The sequence below is a fragment of the Eptesicus fuscus genome, chromosome 15, assembly GCF_027574615.1.
Source record: "Eptesicus fuscus isolate TK198812 chromosome 15, DD_ASM_mEF_20220401, whole genome shotgun sequence".
NCBI lineage: Eukaryota > Metazoa > Chordata > Mammalia > Chiroptera > Vespertilionidae > Eptesicus > Eptesicus fuscus.
Genome location: NC_072487.1, coordinates 76,196,592 through 76,216,601, shown reverse-complemented (window position 1 = coordinate 76,216,601; position 20,010 = coordinate 76,196,592). Strand labels below are relative to the sequence as shown.

Below are 20,010 nucleotides of genomic sequence, written 5' to 3'. Positions count from 1 at the left end.
CAGTGTGACTTCCTAAGGGAGTAGTCGGGTGGCACACTGCAGCATCTGCCCCAGATGACTGATGCGCGTGAGGGACATGAGAAGCGGGGCAGGCAGTGTGTGTGTGTGTGTGTGTGTGTGTGTGTGTGTGTGTTGCTGTGTGTGTGAGATAATCCTGAGAGAGCTGCCCCTAGTGCTTCCACCTGCTGTCACTGGTCATTGTGCTTTATGAGCTCTCAGAGGCACCACTTGAATGACCTTGCAAGGTCACCTGTAACCTGTGTTGCTAACCCATTATTTCAAGGAAAAGGTGACAAGCAACCTCCAAGTTAGAATCTGCCCTGGTTCGTGCTGTCCTTGATTTCCAGAGCTGAGGAGGTTGGTGTCATCACCGAGAACCTGCTTTCTCCACTTGGGGTGTCATGTCATGTCATGTCCATGTGCTACAGCTGGCTGTTTGGAGGCTGTTATGTACTCCGAGGAGAGATTTATTGGTAGATCCAGCACTTTATTTAAAGGCTAATGTTGAGTCTCAGCTGTTCCCAAGACAACTTGGGACTGTAGCTGGCAGAGCAGAGGGAGTGCTATGTCTGGGTTCAGTTTGCTCTCGGGGGGAGATGCCCTTAGTTGGTCCTCGGTGGTGATCAGGACCAGCCCTGCAGGTGCAGGAGGAACCTGAGAGGTATTTTTGGGCCCTCCATGCCTTGCTTGCCTGCCCAAGTTCGCCCTTGGTTGTGATGGCACAGATGTGAATCTGGTCAGCACCTCAGCCCCATGTCTGCCCAAATAGCAACTCGGGGTAGCAGGCTGGAGGAGGTGCGAGTTGGCTCACCCGACCCATGTCTCTGAAGACCTTAGACCACCAAAGCAAACCAAAGAAATTGTGCATCCTGCCTAGACTTCCCCATTTGTGTGTGTTGTTGTTTTGCCCTGCTTTCAGTCTTACTTGCCAGGGTGGAAGTCACAGGTTAGTAAATTGCTCTAACCTCCCATCTGACTTGGAACCTACCTGGAGAAGGATGTGCTGTGACTTCAGGCTGCTGAGACCAGCATCAGGAGGAGTGCAATGGGCACAGCGCAGGAGGAGGGACAGGGAGGGAAACAGATGAACAGGTGAAGGCCGATGAGACCTCTGGTCAGTGCTGGCGGAAGAGGACGGCATTTGTGAGGCCCTCCATTCCTCGGGCTGTGCAGGGCAGTAGCATAGCCTGATGCAACTTCTGCAGGCAGTTGGTAAATCAGTGCTCAGAGCTCCATCAGCCCTGCTACTCACCCAAACCATGTAGTTAGGTTAGCTCCCTGCACTGAGCAGGTGCCTGGCCGTGTCTACCGGCAGCCTCTCATTTAATCTGCATCATATTAGCCATCTCAAGAACAGTGTTATCCACACCATTTTCCAGACGAGGAAACTTCAGACTTAGAGAAGTGACTTTGAACTGTTTTAACCCAAACAGTGTGCCTACAAAGCTCACCCCTTTAACCAGCACAGGAATGATTAGATCAGTCGCCTCATTTTGAAGTGTAAAGAAGGAAGTAGTATAAACTTACAGAGGCCCCACCCTGCTTGGGTGGGGAAGAAGAGGGCAGAGGGGAGCTGGAGAAATCGCACCACCTCAGTTTACCTACTTTGAATCCCTGTTTTCTTCTAAGAGTTTATAGTTTTAACTCTTAATTTAGGTCTTTAATCCATTTTGAGTTCACTTTGTGTATGGTGTGAAGTAAGGGCCCAAACTCATTCTTTTGTATGTGAATATCCAGTTGTCCTAGCACCGTTTGTTAAAAGAATATTAATTCCCTTATTGTATGGTGTTGACATCCTTATCAAAAATCAGTTGGCCATAGACACATGGGATTATTTCTGGATTCTCAGTTCTTTCTGTTGTTCTATGTGCCTCTGCTCATGAAAGTACCATGCTGTCTTGATTTCTCTAACTTTGTAGTAGTAAGTATTAAAATCAGGAAATGTGAATCCTCTAACTTTATTCTTCTTTTCCCAGATTGTTTTGGCTATTCTGAGACCCTTGTATTTCCATATTAATATTAGGATTAGATTGTCAATTTCTGTCCCCCACCTAACCCCCCCCCCCAAATAGCCAGCTGGGTTTCTAATAAGGATTACATTGAATCTATAGATTAATTTGTAGTGTTTGGCATTTTAACAATATTAAGTCTTTTGGTTTATGAACATGGGTTGTCTTTCCTTTTATTTAGATTGTTTCTAATGTTTTTCAACAATGTTTAGTAGTTTTCAGTGTATAAAAGTCTTGTGTTATGTTAAATTTATGCCTAAGTATTTTATTCTTTTTGATGATATTGTAAATGGAAGCTTTTTAAAATTTCATTTTGGAATATTCATTGCTACTGTATAGAAATGATTTTGAGTTTTATATATTGATCTTATATCCCATGACATTACTGAATTTATATCTTAGTAGTAATCTTCCTTCCCAATCTGGATGGCTTTTCCTGGAATAGTGGAGTACAACAGCCAATAGGAGTGGGAAGGACGGACACCCCAGTCTTGTTCCTGCTCTCAGCCTTTCACTGTGTCCCAGCGGGTTGTGAACACCTTGCTTCTATTTCAGCCTCACTGCCAACTCTGAGGCCTTGCCCCTGTCACTTGTTGCAGCTCCTGAACCAAAGGATGAGGGAAGAGGTTGATTCGAAAGGGCCTTTCTCTCTAGTTCATGCATCCTATATTTTTGTGAGTCTGCTTTGGTGTTCATTCTCCTTGGCCAGCTTGCTTGGACTTTGGTTAGATCATTGTACAGACTCCATAAGGACACTTGAGAATATTTGCCAATTATTTTTCCCTACTTATTTCGACTGACTTTGAGTTCCACAAATCTAAATAACCTACCCTAGAGACGGAAATTGCAAATCTTGAAACATGTTATCAGAAATGTTTTAAGGAGTCCATATTTCCTCTCCTTTGTAGCTCTGAACAGCTGGGGAAAGATTCGCGTTGAGACGATGCTCATGTCCACGAAAGGTGCGTGAAGTTCCCACCTGCCTCTAACAGTCGGCACCCTCTTTGTTTCCAGACTCCCAGCGTTCTCATCTCTCCTCCTTCACCATGAAGCTGATGGACAAATTCCACTCGCCCAAAATCAAGAGAACGCCATCCAAGAAGGGAAAACCGGCCGACGTGTCTGTGAAGACTCGGGAGAAGCCTGTGAGCAAAGTAAGCTGCCTCTCTCGGCACCACTCTTGCTTCGAGCAGTGAGAGTGTGTGCTTCCTGCACATCCATTCCCTGGGGATTGAGCTCTCAGTACACACCCGCTCCATAGTATTCCATGTTGCAGGCGGGGCCGCCCGTGTTCTTGTGACATGTGAGCCTGTAGGGTGGTGAGTGTTTCTCATGTTAATCAGACTCAAGCTCAGCTGGCTAGAACAGTTCTCCTTTTCCAAATGTGCCATCCTCTGGGCACTTAAAACAGCTCAACGCATCATGTTCACATCCAAGATGCTGCCTCCCTGCCCTAGAGAGCCCCACACTGCCCAGGCGTGGGCACGCACTCGGGGACGTTTGTGATGTCCAGAACATCCATGCTCTGAGACATACAAAATCCTTGAAATCAAAGATGTCCTCAAGCACTAGTCACCTCAGCAGGGCCAGTCAAGCAGATGTGTTGACATAGCTGTTCATTTCATCAACCCCTTCAGCCTAAAACGGCCATTTCAAGCTCTGTAGGAATCCAGGTTTCCTCTCTTCCAGGAGGCAACAGACAGATTTCTACCAGAGGGCTACCCTCTCCCCTTGGATCTGGAGCAGCAGGCAGTAGAATTTATGTCCACCAGTGCTGTGGCTTCCAGGTCTCAAAGGCAGAAGGTCAGTGTGATGTTAAGAACATTGGGTTTGCCTTGCCTTCTACTGCAGAATCCTGGCCCATGGTTTTGGGGATGGAAAACATCTATTACAGTATCACTGTGTTCAGTTGGGTGGCAACTGTGGGCTTAATTGTTCAGAAAATAGTCCAAGGGACCTTGGGTAAAAGCAAGTTTATCCAAGCCCCCCTGGTCTTTGGAGAGAGTGCAGTCTTCCATGGCGATAGCTCGGGGATCCTCTCTGGGGTTGGTTTGGGGTGCTGCTTGGGCCCAGCGGGTTCTGGAGCAAGTGAGTGATCTCACCTGTCAAGCTCAGCTGTTCTTTCCTTGAGTTGCTAAGATGATCTGAATCGCGAAGGCAGGGAAGGGCTTCTAAAGTGTATGGTGCCGTCAGACTGCTGAGGTAGCCACAGGCCCAAGTGCTCTCAGAGCCAGGGCCGCCTTGGGCCACCGACATCGATCAACCTTTCCTTAGCCCCATGCACAGTGCTTCACACTCGTTCTCTTGCTTAGCCCTCCTAACAGCCCGGGGAGGTGGAGACTTACTTTGCAGAAAAGGAAACTGAGGCTGTAGAGATATTAAACGTTCGGCAGAAGGCGCACAGGGTGGGTGGTGAAGCTGAGATTTGAACAAGGTTGTCTGACATCCGAGTCGAAACTCTCGCGGTGCCACATTTCCTGTTTATGGAAGCCAGAGTTTATTTTTTAATATCTCCCAAATCTAAATGTCCACCCACACATAACTAAACATAAAAACAAATTAAATTTAGAAATGTGAACTAAAAACGAGCCTTGTGGACAAATAGGTCCTTAATCCTCTGTGATGACCCAGAGCCTCGTTTATAGAGCTGTGGTCACAGCCATCATCAATTCAGCACCACTGGCAAAGCCCCGCCCTGCTATGTAAACACATCCTTCTTGAACTTGCCAGTGCACCTATTTTTGTTTTTACGTTCAGCAAAATACCTTAAAATCCTAGTTAAAAGTGGAGGAAATAAAGGTCTTAAATCTAAGTCTTTTATTGAAGAATCCTTTTTCCTGTCCCATCTGTTAGCAACAGCAGGCTGAAGAGAAAGCGTGAAATGTTGAGTGTTTGCCAGATTGATCCAAATTCCAGATTGAAGAAGAGTAACAAGTAGATTTGGTCTGCACCACAATTACTTTTTATGACGCTCTGTTTAGCAGCCTCTTGGAGCTGAGTTTCTTCCTGAAGTCCAGGCAGAGTGTCAGTGTTGTCTAACACTGGTCCAGGCCGCACAGGGTGAAATGATTTACTCACAACTGTGTTCTCCCAGTGAGCTCCGATAAGAGACAGTTTCAGTCCCTCAGTTCTTGGAATTCCCTCCCCTTTCTTCCTTATTCCAAGAGGGGTCATGGGGGACGGGGTGGGCGGCGCGCGCGGAGAGATTGCATGCTAAAGTGCCCTTTGCTTAGCGGGGCTTCCTGTAAACGCCAGGGCACATTGGGCAATGTTTGGAGGCGTGTTTGGTTGTCACAACTAGGAAAGCGAAGCAGGAGCTACAGGACCTGGTGGGAAGAGGCCCGGGATGCTGATAAACATCCCACAATGCGTAGCACAGCCCCCCACTCCCAGACGAAGAATCGTCCACCTCGGAATGCCAGTGGAGCGCAGCTGGAAAACCCTGTTCGGTAGCGGGGAGCTGTGCTGTGATCTTTACCGAAGGAAGAATGTTGCCCAGCTTTTGATGGCCGCCCTTTAAAGAGGGCTGAGTTACTACTGTGCTCTGCCCCAAGTCACCTGCATGAGACAGTACGAATGTGTGTGTAAGACAGGACTGGACATGTTGGGGAAGCTGCCACCGTGTGTGTGCTTGGAAGACTGCCAGAGAAATCTTACAATAAGCCTGTCATTTACTACATTAATTATTTATGACTTATTAGCTCTCAGTACTTAGGGAATATTTCCATATACATTGCCTTGTTATTGCAGGTTATATGCATGGCTTTCCTGTTTAAATACATGGGAAGTTGCAGCTCAGGGTCGATACATACACTCAGATTCATCTGCAGCTGCCTGACGGCCTCTGTCCTGGGTGATTTCACGTGCTGTCTTACTTACTTCTCACATAACCATGTGCAAACGCTTTTATTATTCCTAATATTCAGAGAGTTGGGAGTCTGGCCCAAGTTTTCCCCCATCAAATTTGTTTTTCCCTTAAATGTTATGAAATATTTTCCATATGCATTCTCATGTGGTCCCCACACCAACCTCTTTTGATCCCCAGGGCAGGAATTCTTCTCCCCCTTGTGCGGGAGAGGAGCCTGGAGCCCACTGGTCCCAAGCCCAGTGGTGGCTTCGGATCTAGGCCCTCCGCAGCACCGCTGCCCTCCTGTAGTGGCCAGGTTTGTTGGGCAATGGTGGTCCCCATCCCCCATAGCAGGGACTGCAGGAGGATGGTCTGCCCACAGAGGTTCTGGGCTGGGCAGCTCCAGCAAAGCCACGCCTCAGGGTCCTGCTGGAGGGAGTGCTCACCTGAGTCCCATTGGAACTCCCTGACTGCTTTTTGCAAGAAGCCAGTTGACAGCTGCAGGGCTAGGGGAATGCAGTGCTCAGAGGCCTCTAATCTGGGAGGGGAATTTGCAGGGGAGTTAATGGAGGAAACCTGATTCTGCTAAGTTGTCACTCCTTCATTAGGAGCCCAGGGTGCCTGGCTCTTTGCGAGCTCATTTGATCTTCCTACAAAGGAGGGGGAAGTTCTTTTTGCTCTGAAGCGCCTCGCCCCTCTTGGATGGCTCCTGGCTGCAGGTCAGCCCCATTCTCCCCAGCAAACCTCTTGAAGTGTCTCCTCTTCCTCCGGACATTTCACTGTGGCTGGCTCCTCCTGCGTCCTGATCGGAGATGGCCGTGCTGTGGTCAGGCTGGCGAGGTCGGCGGCCATGATTCCAGTCACATTGGGTGTCCCCAGGCACCTTGGTTCCTCACACTCGGTTCCTCTGCCCCGATGGGGGCGGTGAAGCAGGAAGCTCCCGTCCTGAGGCAGGGAAGCCCGGCCTCTGGGAAGAGGCAGTGCCTACACAGGCATGCTGGTGTGAAAGAGGGGCGTGGGGAGAGGGCAGAGGCTCGGTGATGGGACTCGGGGTGCCCCCTCTCCCCAGGGAGAAGCCTGTCTTCCTGTCCACAGAATGCCGGGGGGCAGTACCCACTGAGAGACATGAAATCGGACCTTTGAAAATCGTCTGACTAAAGGCACTGTTTACTTCTTGATCCCATTTATATGTTTTTCTGTTGATATTCCCATTAAATAAGTGCCTCCACTATTGAATTTTTAATTTGAAATGACATTCTCCATCATTTTAGAGGGAAAGAGGCAGGCAGAGTCATAATCACTTTTTAGTATATATTATTTAGTTATATGTTTACAGATTATTGTTGAAATCAACTTTTTCTAGAAATTACCCTCTTGCCCACAGTTGCTTTTCTTTCCGTCTTCCCCGGAGCTCAGAGAGGCCACAGGTGGTGTCTCCTCATACAGGCCACCCTTCATTTGCATTGACGTGTCATCAGTTCTACTTGAGTAGATGATCCGTTTGGGGATTCGTCTGTTTTGTAGGTTACCCTTGATTTTCCTTCCCCTGCCAGGCGGCTGGGCCCGGGGTCACTGACGTTGGGGCTGGTCCAGAGAAAGGAATCACAGGGGCGTGCGCCCGCTGTGTGGACCGCAGGCACCGCAGTCCGGGGGGAGGATTGCGTGGGACTCTGACTCCGGGAGGCGCAGGGCTGTTTTCTCGTCCTCTGAGGTGGCTTTCTCAGGAGCAGGGGCAGCGGGACCAGGAGTGCCACTCGCACTCGCTGCTCGAGCAGTGATGGGGTCATGTCTGTCTGCTCCCGCTTTTTCACATTTTTACCACGAGCTCCACCCCTTCTAACCCCAGGTCTCCAGGTCCTTCGGGAGAGCCTGCCACTTCTCTGAGAGGGGGCTGCGTCTCTGGGTTGAATGTAGGAATCTTGTGAGGAGTTCTGGGAGGATGGGTGTGAACACAATGCCTCCAACCAGTCTTACACAGCCCCCAGGATCCTTGAAAGGCCTGGGTGTCGTGATTAGAGTTACTGGATAGATAAGTGCCCTGGGACTTAGCTGTCCGTTCTCTACGATTCCTACAGCATCAGCAAATTAGTCCTTGCTGCACTTCATGAGATCAGTGGTGCTGTCTCAGGGTGGCGGAGGAGACCTCAGGCCAGCAGTCTCTTCCGGGAAGGGAATTCAGGAGTCTCTACACAGCCCTCTTGGTCCAAGCCCCCTCTTCTTCCTTCACGTCTAGCCTCTGTATCCTGATTGCAGTCCTTAGAACGCTAATGTGGCTTGGCTGCTGCAGCAAGAAGCCGTTTTCCGTTTGCATTAATCTCAAGATAGTTTACAGGAAATTTTATTTTATTTGTTATAAAATAGCTCCCTTTAATCTCTCCTCCTTCCTTATGCTTAACATTTCCTTTCAGAACCTGAGCTGGCTGGAAGAGAAAGAGAAGGAGGTTGTCAGTGCCTTGCGCTACTTTAAGACCATTGTGGACAAAATGGCTATTGACAAGAAGGTGCTGGAGATGCTCCCCGGCTCAGCCAGCAAGGTGCTGGAGGCCATCCTACCGCTGGTGCAGAGCGACCCTCGCATCCAGCACAGGTGAGTTGCTCTGAAGCCCTTGGCTGGGCCTGAGCCGTGGAGGCCTCGAGGCATCTTGGTTTGGGCGGCTTCAAACTAAGGGTTCTCGGCGGGGCAAGGCGCCCTCTCCCTGCCCCTCGGGTATGGCTCGGTGCTCCCCCAAGGCTGAGGTCGCTGTTCCTCAGGAGAACACACGGGGAGGAAGAGCTCTGCCATCACACGACCGGGACAGCCGGGCGGCCTGGTCATTTTGTATTAGCTCATGGCAGTCATCACATGGATTTGGACCCGTCTCTCCTGCACCCTAGGGCAACGAAGTGTATATGACATTAAGGCCTGTTGGCATCCAGCCTGTTAGAGCCTCAGCTGCTCAGATGATGACACAAAAGGTAGAGAAGAGCCCATTAGAGCACGGCTTAGCGAGACACTTAACCGAGGCAAGCTAGGATCTCGCAGACGGCACGCCGTCCCTGGGAGCCGGTGGGGGGGAGGCAGCCGGGCCCAGCGGCTTCTGTGGGCGATGCTTTCACTGTGGAGTGCACTTTCCTCTGGGAGGTTAGCCAGCAGCTCGACCCGTATTTGCCGTTGAGCGGGGAGAGAGAGGCCGCATTAAATGTATGGGAAGTGAAGGGCCAGCAGGGGTTTTTCTCTGGGAGGCTGTGGCTGCCTGCCGGCTGGCTCTTCTCCCTGGTACCTGCTCAGAGGCGCGTCTGGGTCTGTCCCCCCGACAGGGCGTGGGTGGGGCCCCGAGACGGTGCTCTCCTGAGCTGCTCCCAGACCGGCCGGGAAGTGCAGTTTTCTTTTCTGGGAGGCACAGCAACACTGTCTTTATTTCCAAGAAGCCCTCTGCCCTGGCCTCCCCCTGGAGTGCCCGCTGGCACTGTGGTCGCGGTCTTTGGCCGGAAGCTCACTGAAGCGGGCTGGTGCGGAGGAAAAATTTGTATGGCTTTGCCCTGTCACCGTCCTCACTTCCTATGCCTCACTCCCACAGGTCTCAGGGAAAATGATCTTTACTTATATAAAAATTTGTGGGAGATGTAGAAATTCTTTAGTTTGGCCTCCACTGTACAGTCGTTGAGGCAGCCAACGATTCAGAGCTTCTGTGGGGGGGACCTCACAGTGTCCCCCGCAGGTCTCCTCACCGCAGATTTGTCTTTTTTTTTTTTTTCTATATATATGTTTTTATTGATTTTAGAGAGGAAGGGAGAGGGAGAGAGAGAGCGAAGCATCAATGATAAGAGGGAATCGTCTATCGGCTGCCTCCTGCACGCCCCCGCACTAGGGACCGAGCCTGCAACCCAGGCATGTGCCCTGACCAGAATTGAACCGTGACCTCCTGGTTCATAGGTCAATGCTCAACCACTGAGCCACGTTGGCCGGGCAGATTTGTCTTTCTTGAAATACTCTTCACTAGTGCGTTCCTCTGCATCGCAGCCACGGGTAGTGCAGGGGAATTCTAGTCAGTTAGAGATCTGTTTGGACTTCGTGTTTAAAGGCCGTTTCTTTAAAGGATCCTGCCTGTTCAAATTCTACAAGCCTGTGGGCTCCTTGCAACACCCCTGGCCTGAAATTAAGTCTAATTCCAACCAGGACACAAGACGTCAAGACGAGTGTGGCGCTTTGACCCCGTTGGTGATGAGCAGCTGGGAGTGGGGGGAGGTGGGCTCTCCCTGAGGGACATTGTCAGAATCTCAGGGAGGCTGTAAAGTTTGAAAAAGCATATTAATGTTCACAATGGAATCTTTATGCATTGTATTTGGGAAGTGAAAAATACATATAACAGACTAGAAGATAGCACTCCCCAAGTTTTCGTTGGCTGAAAGAGATGGGTTCAGGGGGAAAAGTTTGTACATCAAGGGAGGTGTGGGTTGTACACCGACAACCAGGCTCTGTGCTAAGTGGCTTCTAGCGATCTCATGCTTTAGATTTTTCCTATTTTTAAAAAATCTTCTCTGCCTTCTAGCTCAGCCCTCTCGTCCTGCTATAGCCGAGTGTACCAAAGTCTCGCCAACCTCATTCGCTGGTCAGACCAAGTGATGCTAGAAGGTGTGAACTCAGAAGATAAAGAGATGGTGACAACGGTGAAGGGGGTCATCAAGGCGGTGCTGGACGGAGTGAAGGTATGGTCGGGGCCAGGGGTCCTGGTCAGGGCCCTGGAGCAGCCTCCTTGCTGGGTGTTCATCACAGAACTCGTCCCTAAACCTCGTGTATTAGAGGCCTGTCTCCCAGCGTGTCTGGTGTCGGTGTGCCCTGTCTGGTAGCTGTGTCACTCTGTGGGACGAATGGCTCATCCACCCTTTGGAGTACTCATCTCCATAGTCGGAAAAGCTGCGGAGCAAGCAGCCTTCACCGAGCATTGCATTAAGTCTTCAGCGAGGCTTTGTGTGAAAGCGCTGGCTGTGCATGCTTGCCAGCCAGACAAAATGCAGTGGAAATGGTTTTGTGTTGACTTTTAGCAAGCCTCCCAGCATGTCAGCTGCTTCCTTTTCATGTCCTAAACACTCCTGGGATCCCTTGTAGAAAAGCAGGATTGAGATGCATAGGAAATGAAACTCTATATTTTAAGTCCGTGATGTGGTCTGAGAACCTACTTCGCAGAGAAGTCAGAAACAGCATCATAGGACATTATGGATCCTAGTTAAGGTGGGAGCAGAGGCCACGGGGTCTGGAATTATTGAAAAAATGCGTCCTCGGATGAGGAGCAAGGTAGCCTGTAGGGGGAGGGCCTGGAGGTGAGGACTCGGCTGTGAGCAGTGGGGTGGAGGCCCTGCTGTTTTGTGAGACCATCGCATGTAGTGGGCAGGGGGAGTAGCGGGGTCTGGCTAGGTTTGGAGCCCAGGTTCCCCACTTCCTAGTGTGTGAATGTGAGCAGTTGACGCGAGTGCTCTGCACCGTGCTAACTCACCTGTAAATTAGGTATGATGACGTGCCATGGGTCACAGTGTGGTAAGAGGGGTTACATTAGTTAATGCAAGCAAAGCTCTTAGGGCACTACTTGTCACGTATTAAGCACTCAAACCTTAGCTGCTGTTGATTATTAATTATGTGGTGCGAGACAGATGCCTAAACAGATCTCTTGGCTTGGAAAAAAAGTGTGTCCTCCTCCTTTCTAGACCTTTCCACCCAAAATTATAGCGGAGGTACTTACCCTAGGTCAAAATTAATTTCTCCCCACTCAGCCATGCCGTCAGATTCCGGAAAGCCGCTCTTGGTTATCGTTCCCCAGAAGCTCTGGAGTAGAGTCAGCGGGTAAACATTGCAGAGGGAAGGTGAAGAAGGCGTTGCTCAGCATCACCCACTGCTCCAGCGTGAGCTGTGGTGGCTGGGAAGGCAGTGCTGCCCACCTCTAGCCCTGAGCAGGGCCCTGTGTCTGCTGGGGACCTTGCGGAGTTTATTTAGAGGGAGTCCAGACTAGATGACATCAGAATTTCTTCTGATAGCTCCCAGATGCCCTTCATTTCCAAAGTGATTAGGTCCTACATTATCTGTTTGGCAGTGGGACTTAGGGTGCAGCCCAGGGTGGCTGTGCGGTAAGACCTTACGTCACATTCCAGAATGGCGTTCAGTCACATACACCATCCCGTTCCATCTTCCCAGCAGCCCTTTGCAGCCCGCAGGGCACAGTGAGAGCTGGCCTGGGTCACACTCTGTCAGCAGAGGCTGGGGTTCTGGCTCACACACCCCTGGTCTTCCTGTCCGGGCTTCTGGAAATGCTGTTATTGGACATTGTTATTTTTCAGGTGACGTTGTTAAGGTTTTCCTCTACCAAATTGATTATGATGAGATGTTCAAAACAAGTGAGAACGTCCAAAATAGAGTTTCAGCCGAAACCGGTTTGGCTCAGGGGATGGAGCGTCGGCCTGCGGACTCAGGGGTCCCGGGTTCGATGCCGGTCAAGGGCATGTGCCTTGGTTGCGGGCACATCCCCAGTGGGGGGTGTGCAGGAGGCAGCTGATCGGTGTTTCTCTCTCATCGATGTTTCTAGCTCTCTATCCCTATCTCTTCCTCTCTGTAAAAAATCAATAAAATATATTTAAAAAAAAAAATAGTTTCATTGTGACATTCCCAAGTAGACTCTCCTTTGTGGGATCATTCACCACCGCTGTTTTGGGTGATAGAAAAATTTCTCATAATTGACCAGGATGAGAGGTAGGGAGGGGAACTATAGATTATGAACCTTTCAGTGTCTAAAAGCAAATAACTTTTCCACAATTGTTTGAAAATATTTTAACCAGGCCCTAACCAGTTTAGCTCAGTAGATAGAGCATCGGCCTGCAGACTGAAGGGTCCTGGGTTCGATTCCGGTCAAGGGCATGTGCCTTGGTTGCAGGCACATCCCCAGTGGGGGGTGTGCAGGAGGCAGCTGATCGATGTTTCTCTCTCATTGATGTTTCTGGCTCTCTATACCTCTCCCTTCCTCTCTGTAAAAAAACAATAAAATATATTTTTAAAAAAATATTTTAACCTGAACAGATATTTTCTAGGTGAGGTGCTCTATAAATTCAGTTTTGTTTAATTTATTCAAGAAACATTTATCAAGAACTCCCTGTGTGCCAGGTAGTGTGATAGAGCTGGGACTATAGTGACAAGCAAAACTCCCAGTCCCTGGCCTGACAGAGCTTACCGTCTGAAGGGCGAAAGGCCAGCAAACCAGAACTGTAGTCCTGTCACTATAACCAGGGCTGGTGCTGAAAAGAAGAAATGGCCTGCGGGTGACCTGGGTGTACTGGTGAGCTTCCTTTCTCAGGGTGCTCAGAGATACTTCCCCCAGGAGAGGCAGACAGACTGAAAGCCTGAAGCAGGAGCAGGAATTGGCCTGTGTTGTGGGAAGCTTTTGGAGTTAGAGTCAGTAAAGGCAGCAAGGGCCATCAAGACTCTATAACGTTGGCATTTGTTGCTGAGGTCTAATAGTAACAGAGCTAGCACTTACTACCCACTCAGTGCTTATAGCAGCTCTCCAAAGTAGCCACGATCGCCCCTTTAAGGGTGTGGACAATGAGACTCAGACAGACCAGTCATCAGTGGCGAGGTTGAGATTCACACCCAAGGCCTGCTGGACCCCAGACCCTGTGCGCTCCCCATCGCCCTCAGCTGCCGCCACAGGAGGGAGAAGCATGGTCAGCTGAGGGACTCACATGCTCCACCTCCAAGTCAGCTGGCTACCAGCCTCTCTCGAGGTCCCCTTCAGGCTTAGGACACCTTATAAGCCCATGTCCTAGTTAATGTGACAGCCTCCGTGGCTGAGAGGGGTACAGTACATTCATGGGCATGTGGTCATCCCACAGAGAGGAGAGACGCTGGAACGTTCCTCTAAACTGACTCACCATCTTTCATGTAACTCCTTCAGTTGTTAAATGAAATTTTTAAAAAAGGATTGAAGTGTTTTAACAAACAGGATTACTTTGTTTTGTCCCTGAATGGGGAGTATCATTTATTATTTAACTGCCCCATAAATGTTACTCGTTGGCCCTTTAACTTTGGGCAAGTTACTTCTCTGAGTTTCAAGTAGGTTTTTAAATATTTATCCTGAAGAGCTGATGAACGTTTCAGTAAGATAGTGTATGTAAAGTACCTGGTAAGTGCCAGGTGCCCAGTAAACGGTGGGTAAGTACTCACAACTGTAGAAATGTTCCTTTCTGGAACAGCTCCCATTTACCAACTTCACCAGGGTTTGTGGCTCTTTCCCATGTCATTTCACAAATCTCAGGTTAAAAGATAAAGCTCTGCCATTATCTGATCTGCCCCAGGCAGTGCTCTACCTGTGGCCACAGAGGCACTAAGACCCAGTGACTCTCCCGGGAAGGAATGTGAAGGCCTTCACTTTCCTGTTCTCAGCAGCCGCCCAGCCGAGGACCTGGCTGTGTGGGCCGAGCTCCTCCAGGTCAGACACACACCCCACATTGTCCTTTCGAAACCTACACCCCAGTTCTTCCTAACTTTACCATTTACATCTCAGCTTTTCTTCTGATCTCAGCCTGGCCTCTGCTCTGTCCCCCTCACAGACCTTCTAGGGGGTCTCCTCCACAGGCCGGAGACTTTCCCTGGCCCCCCTGCCCCCTCCCCCCATTCACACAACGTCATTATTATTTATTTTTAAAGCCTCATACTGAGAACCTGGGGGGCGGGGGGCGCTTTGGAATACCTGCAGTTCTGTCACTACCCAAAATTGGGCTTGTGCACCAGATTTACTTCGTGTCACAGGAATATTTTGAAAGAAATGTTCTCCTGACTGTATCAGTTAGGATTAGGTTTGTCTACAAGAAAACCTATTTTTTCTCTTTCATTATTTCTCTTTCATGTGTCAGAGGCCCAGAGATGGGCTGTTGTGGCTAAAGTGACACTTTCGCATCCGGTCAGCCGTGGTCTTCGGCCATTGCTCCCTTGCCGTTCTTGCACATGCATTCTACCTCTTGGTCCGTGATGGCTGCTGCCCCTCCATTCATTAGGACCACATTCCACCCGGCAAGGAGCGAGGGAGCAGGAAGTTGTGCCTCCTCCATTGAAGAGTGCTTCCTCACAGGCCTCCAAAACTGTCACTGAGCATTTTACCTGACCTGGACATGTGCCCAGTAAAATTCTATTCATAAGGAAGAACAGATATTGCGGGGCACCTCGCTGTCTGCCACACTGGCATTTCAAATAAGCCACCTCTTTTTATTCCTCATTCAGCCTATTTTTTAAATTTTGGATGAAATATTTCAAACATTTGCCAAATAAGAGCATCATGTAATGAAGCCTCATCACACGGCTCCCACAGGTGTCCTCTGGCAGCCAGTCATCTTTCTTCTGGGTCTCCACCTACTCCCTGGCTAATTGCAAGCAGACCCAGCCACCACCTCCTTTCCTCTGTAAATAACGTGATACATAGCTTCGAACAAAACCAACTATTTCTGTAAAGGGCCAGAGAATGAATATTTTAGGCTTCTCAGGCTACATATACGTATAGTCTCCATTACATATTTCTTTGCTTTATATTTTAATTTTCTTTAATAAAGCATTCTTACCTTGAGGGCCTTCCAAAAAGCAAGGCTGGGGCTGGATTTGGCCTGCAGGGTGTAGTTGGCTGCTTTTAAACAGTTTTTCAATTTAGGATCCAAGGGAAATCCATACTACAGTTCAGTCATATAATATACTAGAGGCCCGGTGCATGAAAATTCATGTACGGGGGGCAGGGGATCCCTCAACCTGGCCAGTGCCCTCTCACAGTCTGAGATCCCTCGGAGGATGTCCACCTGCCGGCTTAGGCCCGATTTCCCGAGGAGCAGGCCCAAGCTGGCAATCAGACATCCCTCTGGAAGCCCGGGATCCCTTGGGAAATGTCCGACTGCGGCCTAATCTATAGTCAAACATCCTTAGCGCTGCCGAGGAGGCAGGAGAGACTCCCGCCACCAGCACTGTGCTCACAGCCATCAGCCTGGCTTGTGGCCGAGTGGAGCTCCCCCTGTGGGAGTGCACTGACCACCAGGGAGCAGCTCCTGCGTTGAGCGTCTGCCCCCTGGTGGTCAGTGTGCATCATAGTGACCGGTCGTTCTGGCCTTGGGGTCAATTTGCATATTTCCCTTTTACTGTATAGGATGTCTACAGTTTCTCCTCCTCTGTAGTTTTCTCTTACAACTTACTTGTGTTTTTAGAAAGAGTTACTGCTCCTAAGAGTCCCCTAAATTCTGGACTTCACTGATCCCATCTGTGCAGATTGTTTACTGGGTGCCTCTGTCCTTGAGTTTCCTGTGACTCCGAGGCGGACTTGGGTTTGGTTGTTCTTTTGTATTAGAGAATGCTTCGTAGGTGATGCCGTGGGCTTCCATTAAGAGGCACCTGTTCCTTTTGATGTTAATAACTGTTGGTGGTGATTGCCTGGGCCCATTAATTCATTAGGGGTTGCAAAAAGTGCCATCCTCATTCTTTCTGTCACTCTTTCTGTGGCAGAGAGACTTCCCCTTGTCAGTGTGTGGTTATCCTGAGTTACAATTCTCAGGAAAGCCAGGATCAGTGCTTCGTTCTTCCCTCTATTTACCAGATATCAAAGCAGTGAGTGTGTCCAGGCATCCTCTGATCTGAGGAACTGAGGTTGTTAAAATATCATTCTGGCCCTGACCGGTTTAGCTCAGTGGATAGAGCGTCGGCCTGTGGACTGAAGGGTCCCAGGTTCAATTCCAGTCAAGGGCATGCACCTTGGTTGCGGGTACATCCCCAGAGGGGGGTGTGCAGGAGGCAGCTGATCGATGTTTCTCTCTCATCGATATTTCTAGCTCTCTATCCCTCTCCCTTCCTCTCTGTAAAAAAATCAATAAAATATATTTAAAATAAAATACCATTCTGAACTCGTGAATTTAAGTTTGAGATGGTCTAGCTCCGTGGTCGGCAAACTGCGGCTCGCGAGCCACATGCGGCTTTTTGGCCCCTTGAGTGTGGCTCTTCCACAAAATACCACAGCCTGGGCGAGTCTATTTTGAAGAAGTGACGTTGGAAGAAGTTTAAGTTTAAAAAATTTGTCTCTCAAAAGAAATTTCAATCGTTGTACTGTTGATATTTGGCTCTGTTGACTAATGTTTGCCGACCACGGGTCTAGCTCATTGCCGGTATTGTTAATAATGCCCAGGTCCCGTCTTTGACTAGTGAAAGCTCCATGTTGTTTCCTAGGTTCCTTTCGAGGTGACCCTGGAGCCCTTTGGTGGTTTTCCACTTTTTGGTCTGAAAAGATGCTCCAGGCCTCGTCTTGGGCTCCTTGATTGATTGATGTTAGGTGATGGCTTTATTGAGATGTAATTCCCATGCCATGTGATTCACCCATTTAAAATGTACAATTTAATGATTTTAGTGTATTCACAGAGTTGTGCAATCATCACCACAATTTCAGAACATTTCATCACTTCAGGAAGTAACCCCAAACCTCCTCCCATTTCTTCCCATTCCCCCATCCCTCGGCAGCCACTGACTACTTTCCGTCTCTAGATTTGCCTGTTCCGGACCTTTCATATAAATGGAGTTGTGTGCTATGTGGCCTTTTGTGACTGGCTCCTGTCACTTAGCATCATGTTTTTAAAGCTTATCCGTGCTCTAGACTGTATCACTACTTCATTTCTTTTTATTGCCCAGTAGTAGTCCGTGTAGACACCCCGCCTGTTACTTATTCATGGACATCTTGACATTCGGGGTGTTGCCCCTTTCTGGCAGTCATGAGTGATGCTGCTGTGAGTGTTTGCGTACAGGTTTGTGTGGATGTATGTTTTCATTTCTCTTGGGTACACACCTAGCAGTGTAGTTACAGTAACTATGTCTGATCCTGTGACAAACTGCCACACTTCTTGCCAAAGCAGCTGCCCCATTTCACTGCCACCAGCAGTGTGAGCGTCCGGTCCCCCTCCCCGACGTGTTGTCGTTTTGATTCCAGCATTCCTAGTGGGGTGCGGTGGTATCCATGGCGGTTTTGATTTGCATTTCTCTGATGGTTAAGGATGGTGAGCATCTTTTCATGTGCTCGTTGGTCATTGGTATATCTTTGGAAAACTAGCAGCGGGCGCCAGAGCCGGACTTGGATTCCTCGAGGTCATTGAAGGTGGAAGCATCTCGGTCATTTTCAATAGGAATAAAGGGGGCCTAGAAATACAGCACTAGGTATTTAGAAGGCATTTCCTCAGACTCCTGGCTTGTGAAGACTGCGTTTCGGTGACCTGGCAGTTGTCTGGCTCACAGTCCCCGGCTGTGGACGCAGTCTTTCCTCACCTGCCCCTCAGGAGGACTGAAAAGTGTGACATCTTCTCGGGAACCTGCCTTCTCTTGGGGGAGTGGAGCTCACCAGATCACCGGGCGGCGGGGGGGGGAGCTCTGAATGAGATTAGGGTGTTGGCACGGTAGCCACATACATGCACACTCAAGGGTTCTCTGTCTGTGAAGGTGAAGGCCAGTTGAGACTAAAGGCCTCTGCTGGTCTCTTCGGGCTGGCTGGGGGGTGGAACGCAAGCTGCCCCTCTCCCTCCGCTCCCGCCCAGGCCAGCGCCAGGTGGAACGCAGAGCCGCTGCCTTCTCCACAGCCATGTCGTCCGGAACGCGGTGCGTGCTCGCACATGTCTGCCTGTCACTCCGTGATGCTTTTTCCAGCGTTCGTTAGTTGAGTTCATCCAGCTGCTTCTCCAGAAAGATGACATTCTAATTATAATTGCTCATGATTCAGTGAAGAATTTGTGGAATTTTTCCTACGTCAGCAGCTACAAGTACGCAGGCTTCTCTGTTCCCTCTGCCCCGCTCATAAGGCATGAATGCGGGGTGTCCACGGTACTGTGGTCTGGCCTCTGGCTCCCCCTGTTGCCACGCTGCTCTTCGGTGTGGCCGGGGACAACCTTTTAGGACAGACTGCTTCCCCTCCTCCCCAGGCCGGGGCCGCAGCCTTCACTCCACCTGCCAGCTCTCCTAATAACCGAGTCGCTTCTCCACTGCCAGTGACCCCAGCCAGGGAGCTCTTTCTGACGTGTTCGTGAGACTTCATTGAACTTCAAGTTGTGACAACAGGAACATAGTAACTCTTTCTTCGTCCAGTACCGGTTCGCAGGATCTCAGGTCCTGCGTGTCTCTGAGAACAAGCATCACTTGATAGAGGGGGGACACGGCTCTGGTTCCAGGGGTCTGCCTGTGTGCACTGACGTTTTCAGTTAGTATTCCAGAAGGAATGCCTGTGACACCGGTTCACTGTAGAAAAGGTAGAACGAGTGGAGAAACAAAAACGGTGTATTCCTGTCTTTCCATGCTGTCACACGCTCTTGTTGTGAGGTGGTTTTTAAAGGCAGTCTAATGGCCCATCGTTTAGTTCTGTCATAATTTATGTAATCAGTGCCTCGTATTGAATATTTAATTATGGAAGATGGAGCAGTCTAAGTGTATCTATTACATATGATGCGGTGATGACCATTGTTTCTGCTTTAATTTTTACACACATCCGTGACATTTTCCTTGGCTAAATTATTATAAAAATAATGCAGCTATTTAGGGTGCTTGGTACACACTGACAAGTCGTCCTCTAGACAGGCTGTCCAAAGCATTATGCCGTTTGCCAGGCCTGGGAGTTTCTATTTCAGTACCATCGAAGCGGGAGGCTCTAATGATGACTGACCATTGCTGTTGACATTTGTGAACGTCTTCGATGCTTCTTTTTTCTAGTTTGGTTCTTGAAAAAATTCTCGCTCTAGGAAGGATGTTACCTCTCTGCCTTACCACATGGGTTGCGATTCCTGTGAGTGGCATTTTTGAGTTTGAGAGACGTTGCAACTGAGTTAGGGACATGTTGCTGTATTACCCACAGTGTCCATTGCTGCCTCCTCTGGCTGTGACTTTCTAAACCAGACGTTCATGCTGGGATGTCCCTCCCCCAGAAATTGGATGCAGAAATTGTGGGGTTGTCTGTCCCCTGGAATACAACTCAGGAATAAAAAGGGATAGACTAATCGTGGCCACAAAAATGTAGTGCATACTGAGCAAAAGAAGACAGGGCAGGGGCAGAGCAGACTGGGTGCTGGGCCTGGGAGGGCTGCGGAACTGAGGGCAGTCATGGGCACAGTTTCCCTCGGAGGAGATGAAGAGTCCTAAATGGATTGTGT

General features: G+C 49.4%; 1 protein-coding gene across 1 annotated transcript in view; it reads left to right on the top strand.

Moving 5' to 3' along the window:
- The window catches only part of RAPGEF1 (Rap guanine nucleotide exchange factor 1), a 105,324-nt gene that overhangs the window by 44,149 nt on the left and 41,165 nt on the right, over positions 1 to 20,010 (top strand). The window contains exons 2-5 of the mRNA XM_054727130.1: positions 3,024 to 3,163; positions 3,699 to 3,812; positions 8,265 to 8,443; positions 10,386 to 10,542. Of these exons, the coding sequence (XP_054583105.1) occupies positions 3,024 to 3,163; positions 3,699 to 3,812; positions 8,265 to 8,443; positions 10,386 to 10,542 (590 nt within the window). The remainder of the gene's footprint in view (positions 1 to 3,023; positions 3,164 to 3,698; positions 3,813 to 8,264; positions 8,444 to 10,385; positions 10,543 to 20,010) is intronic.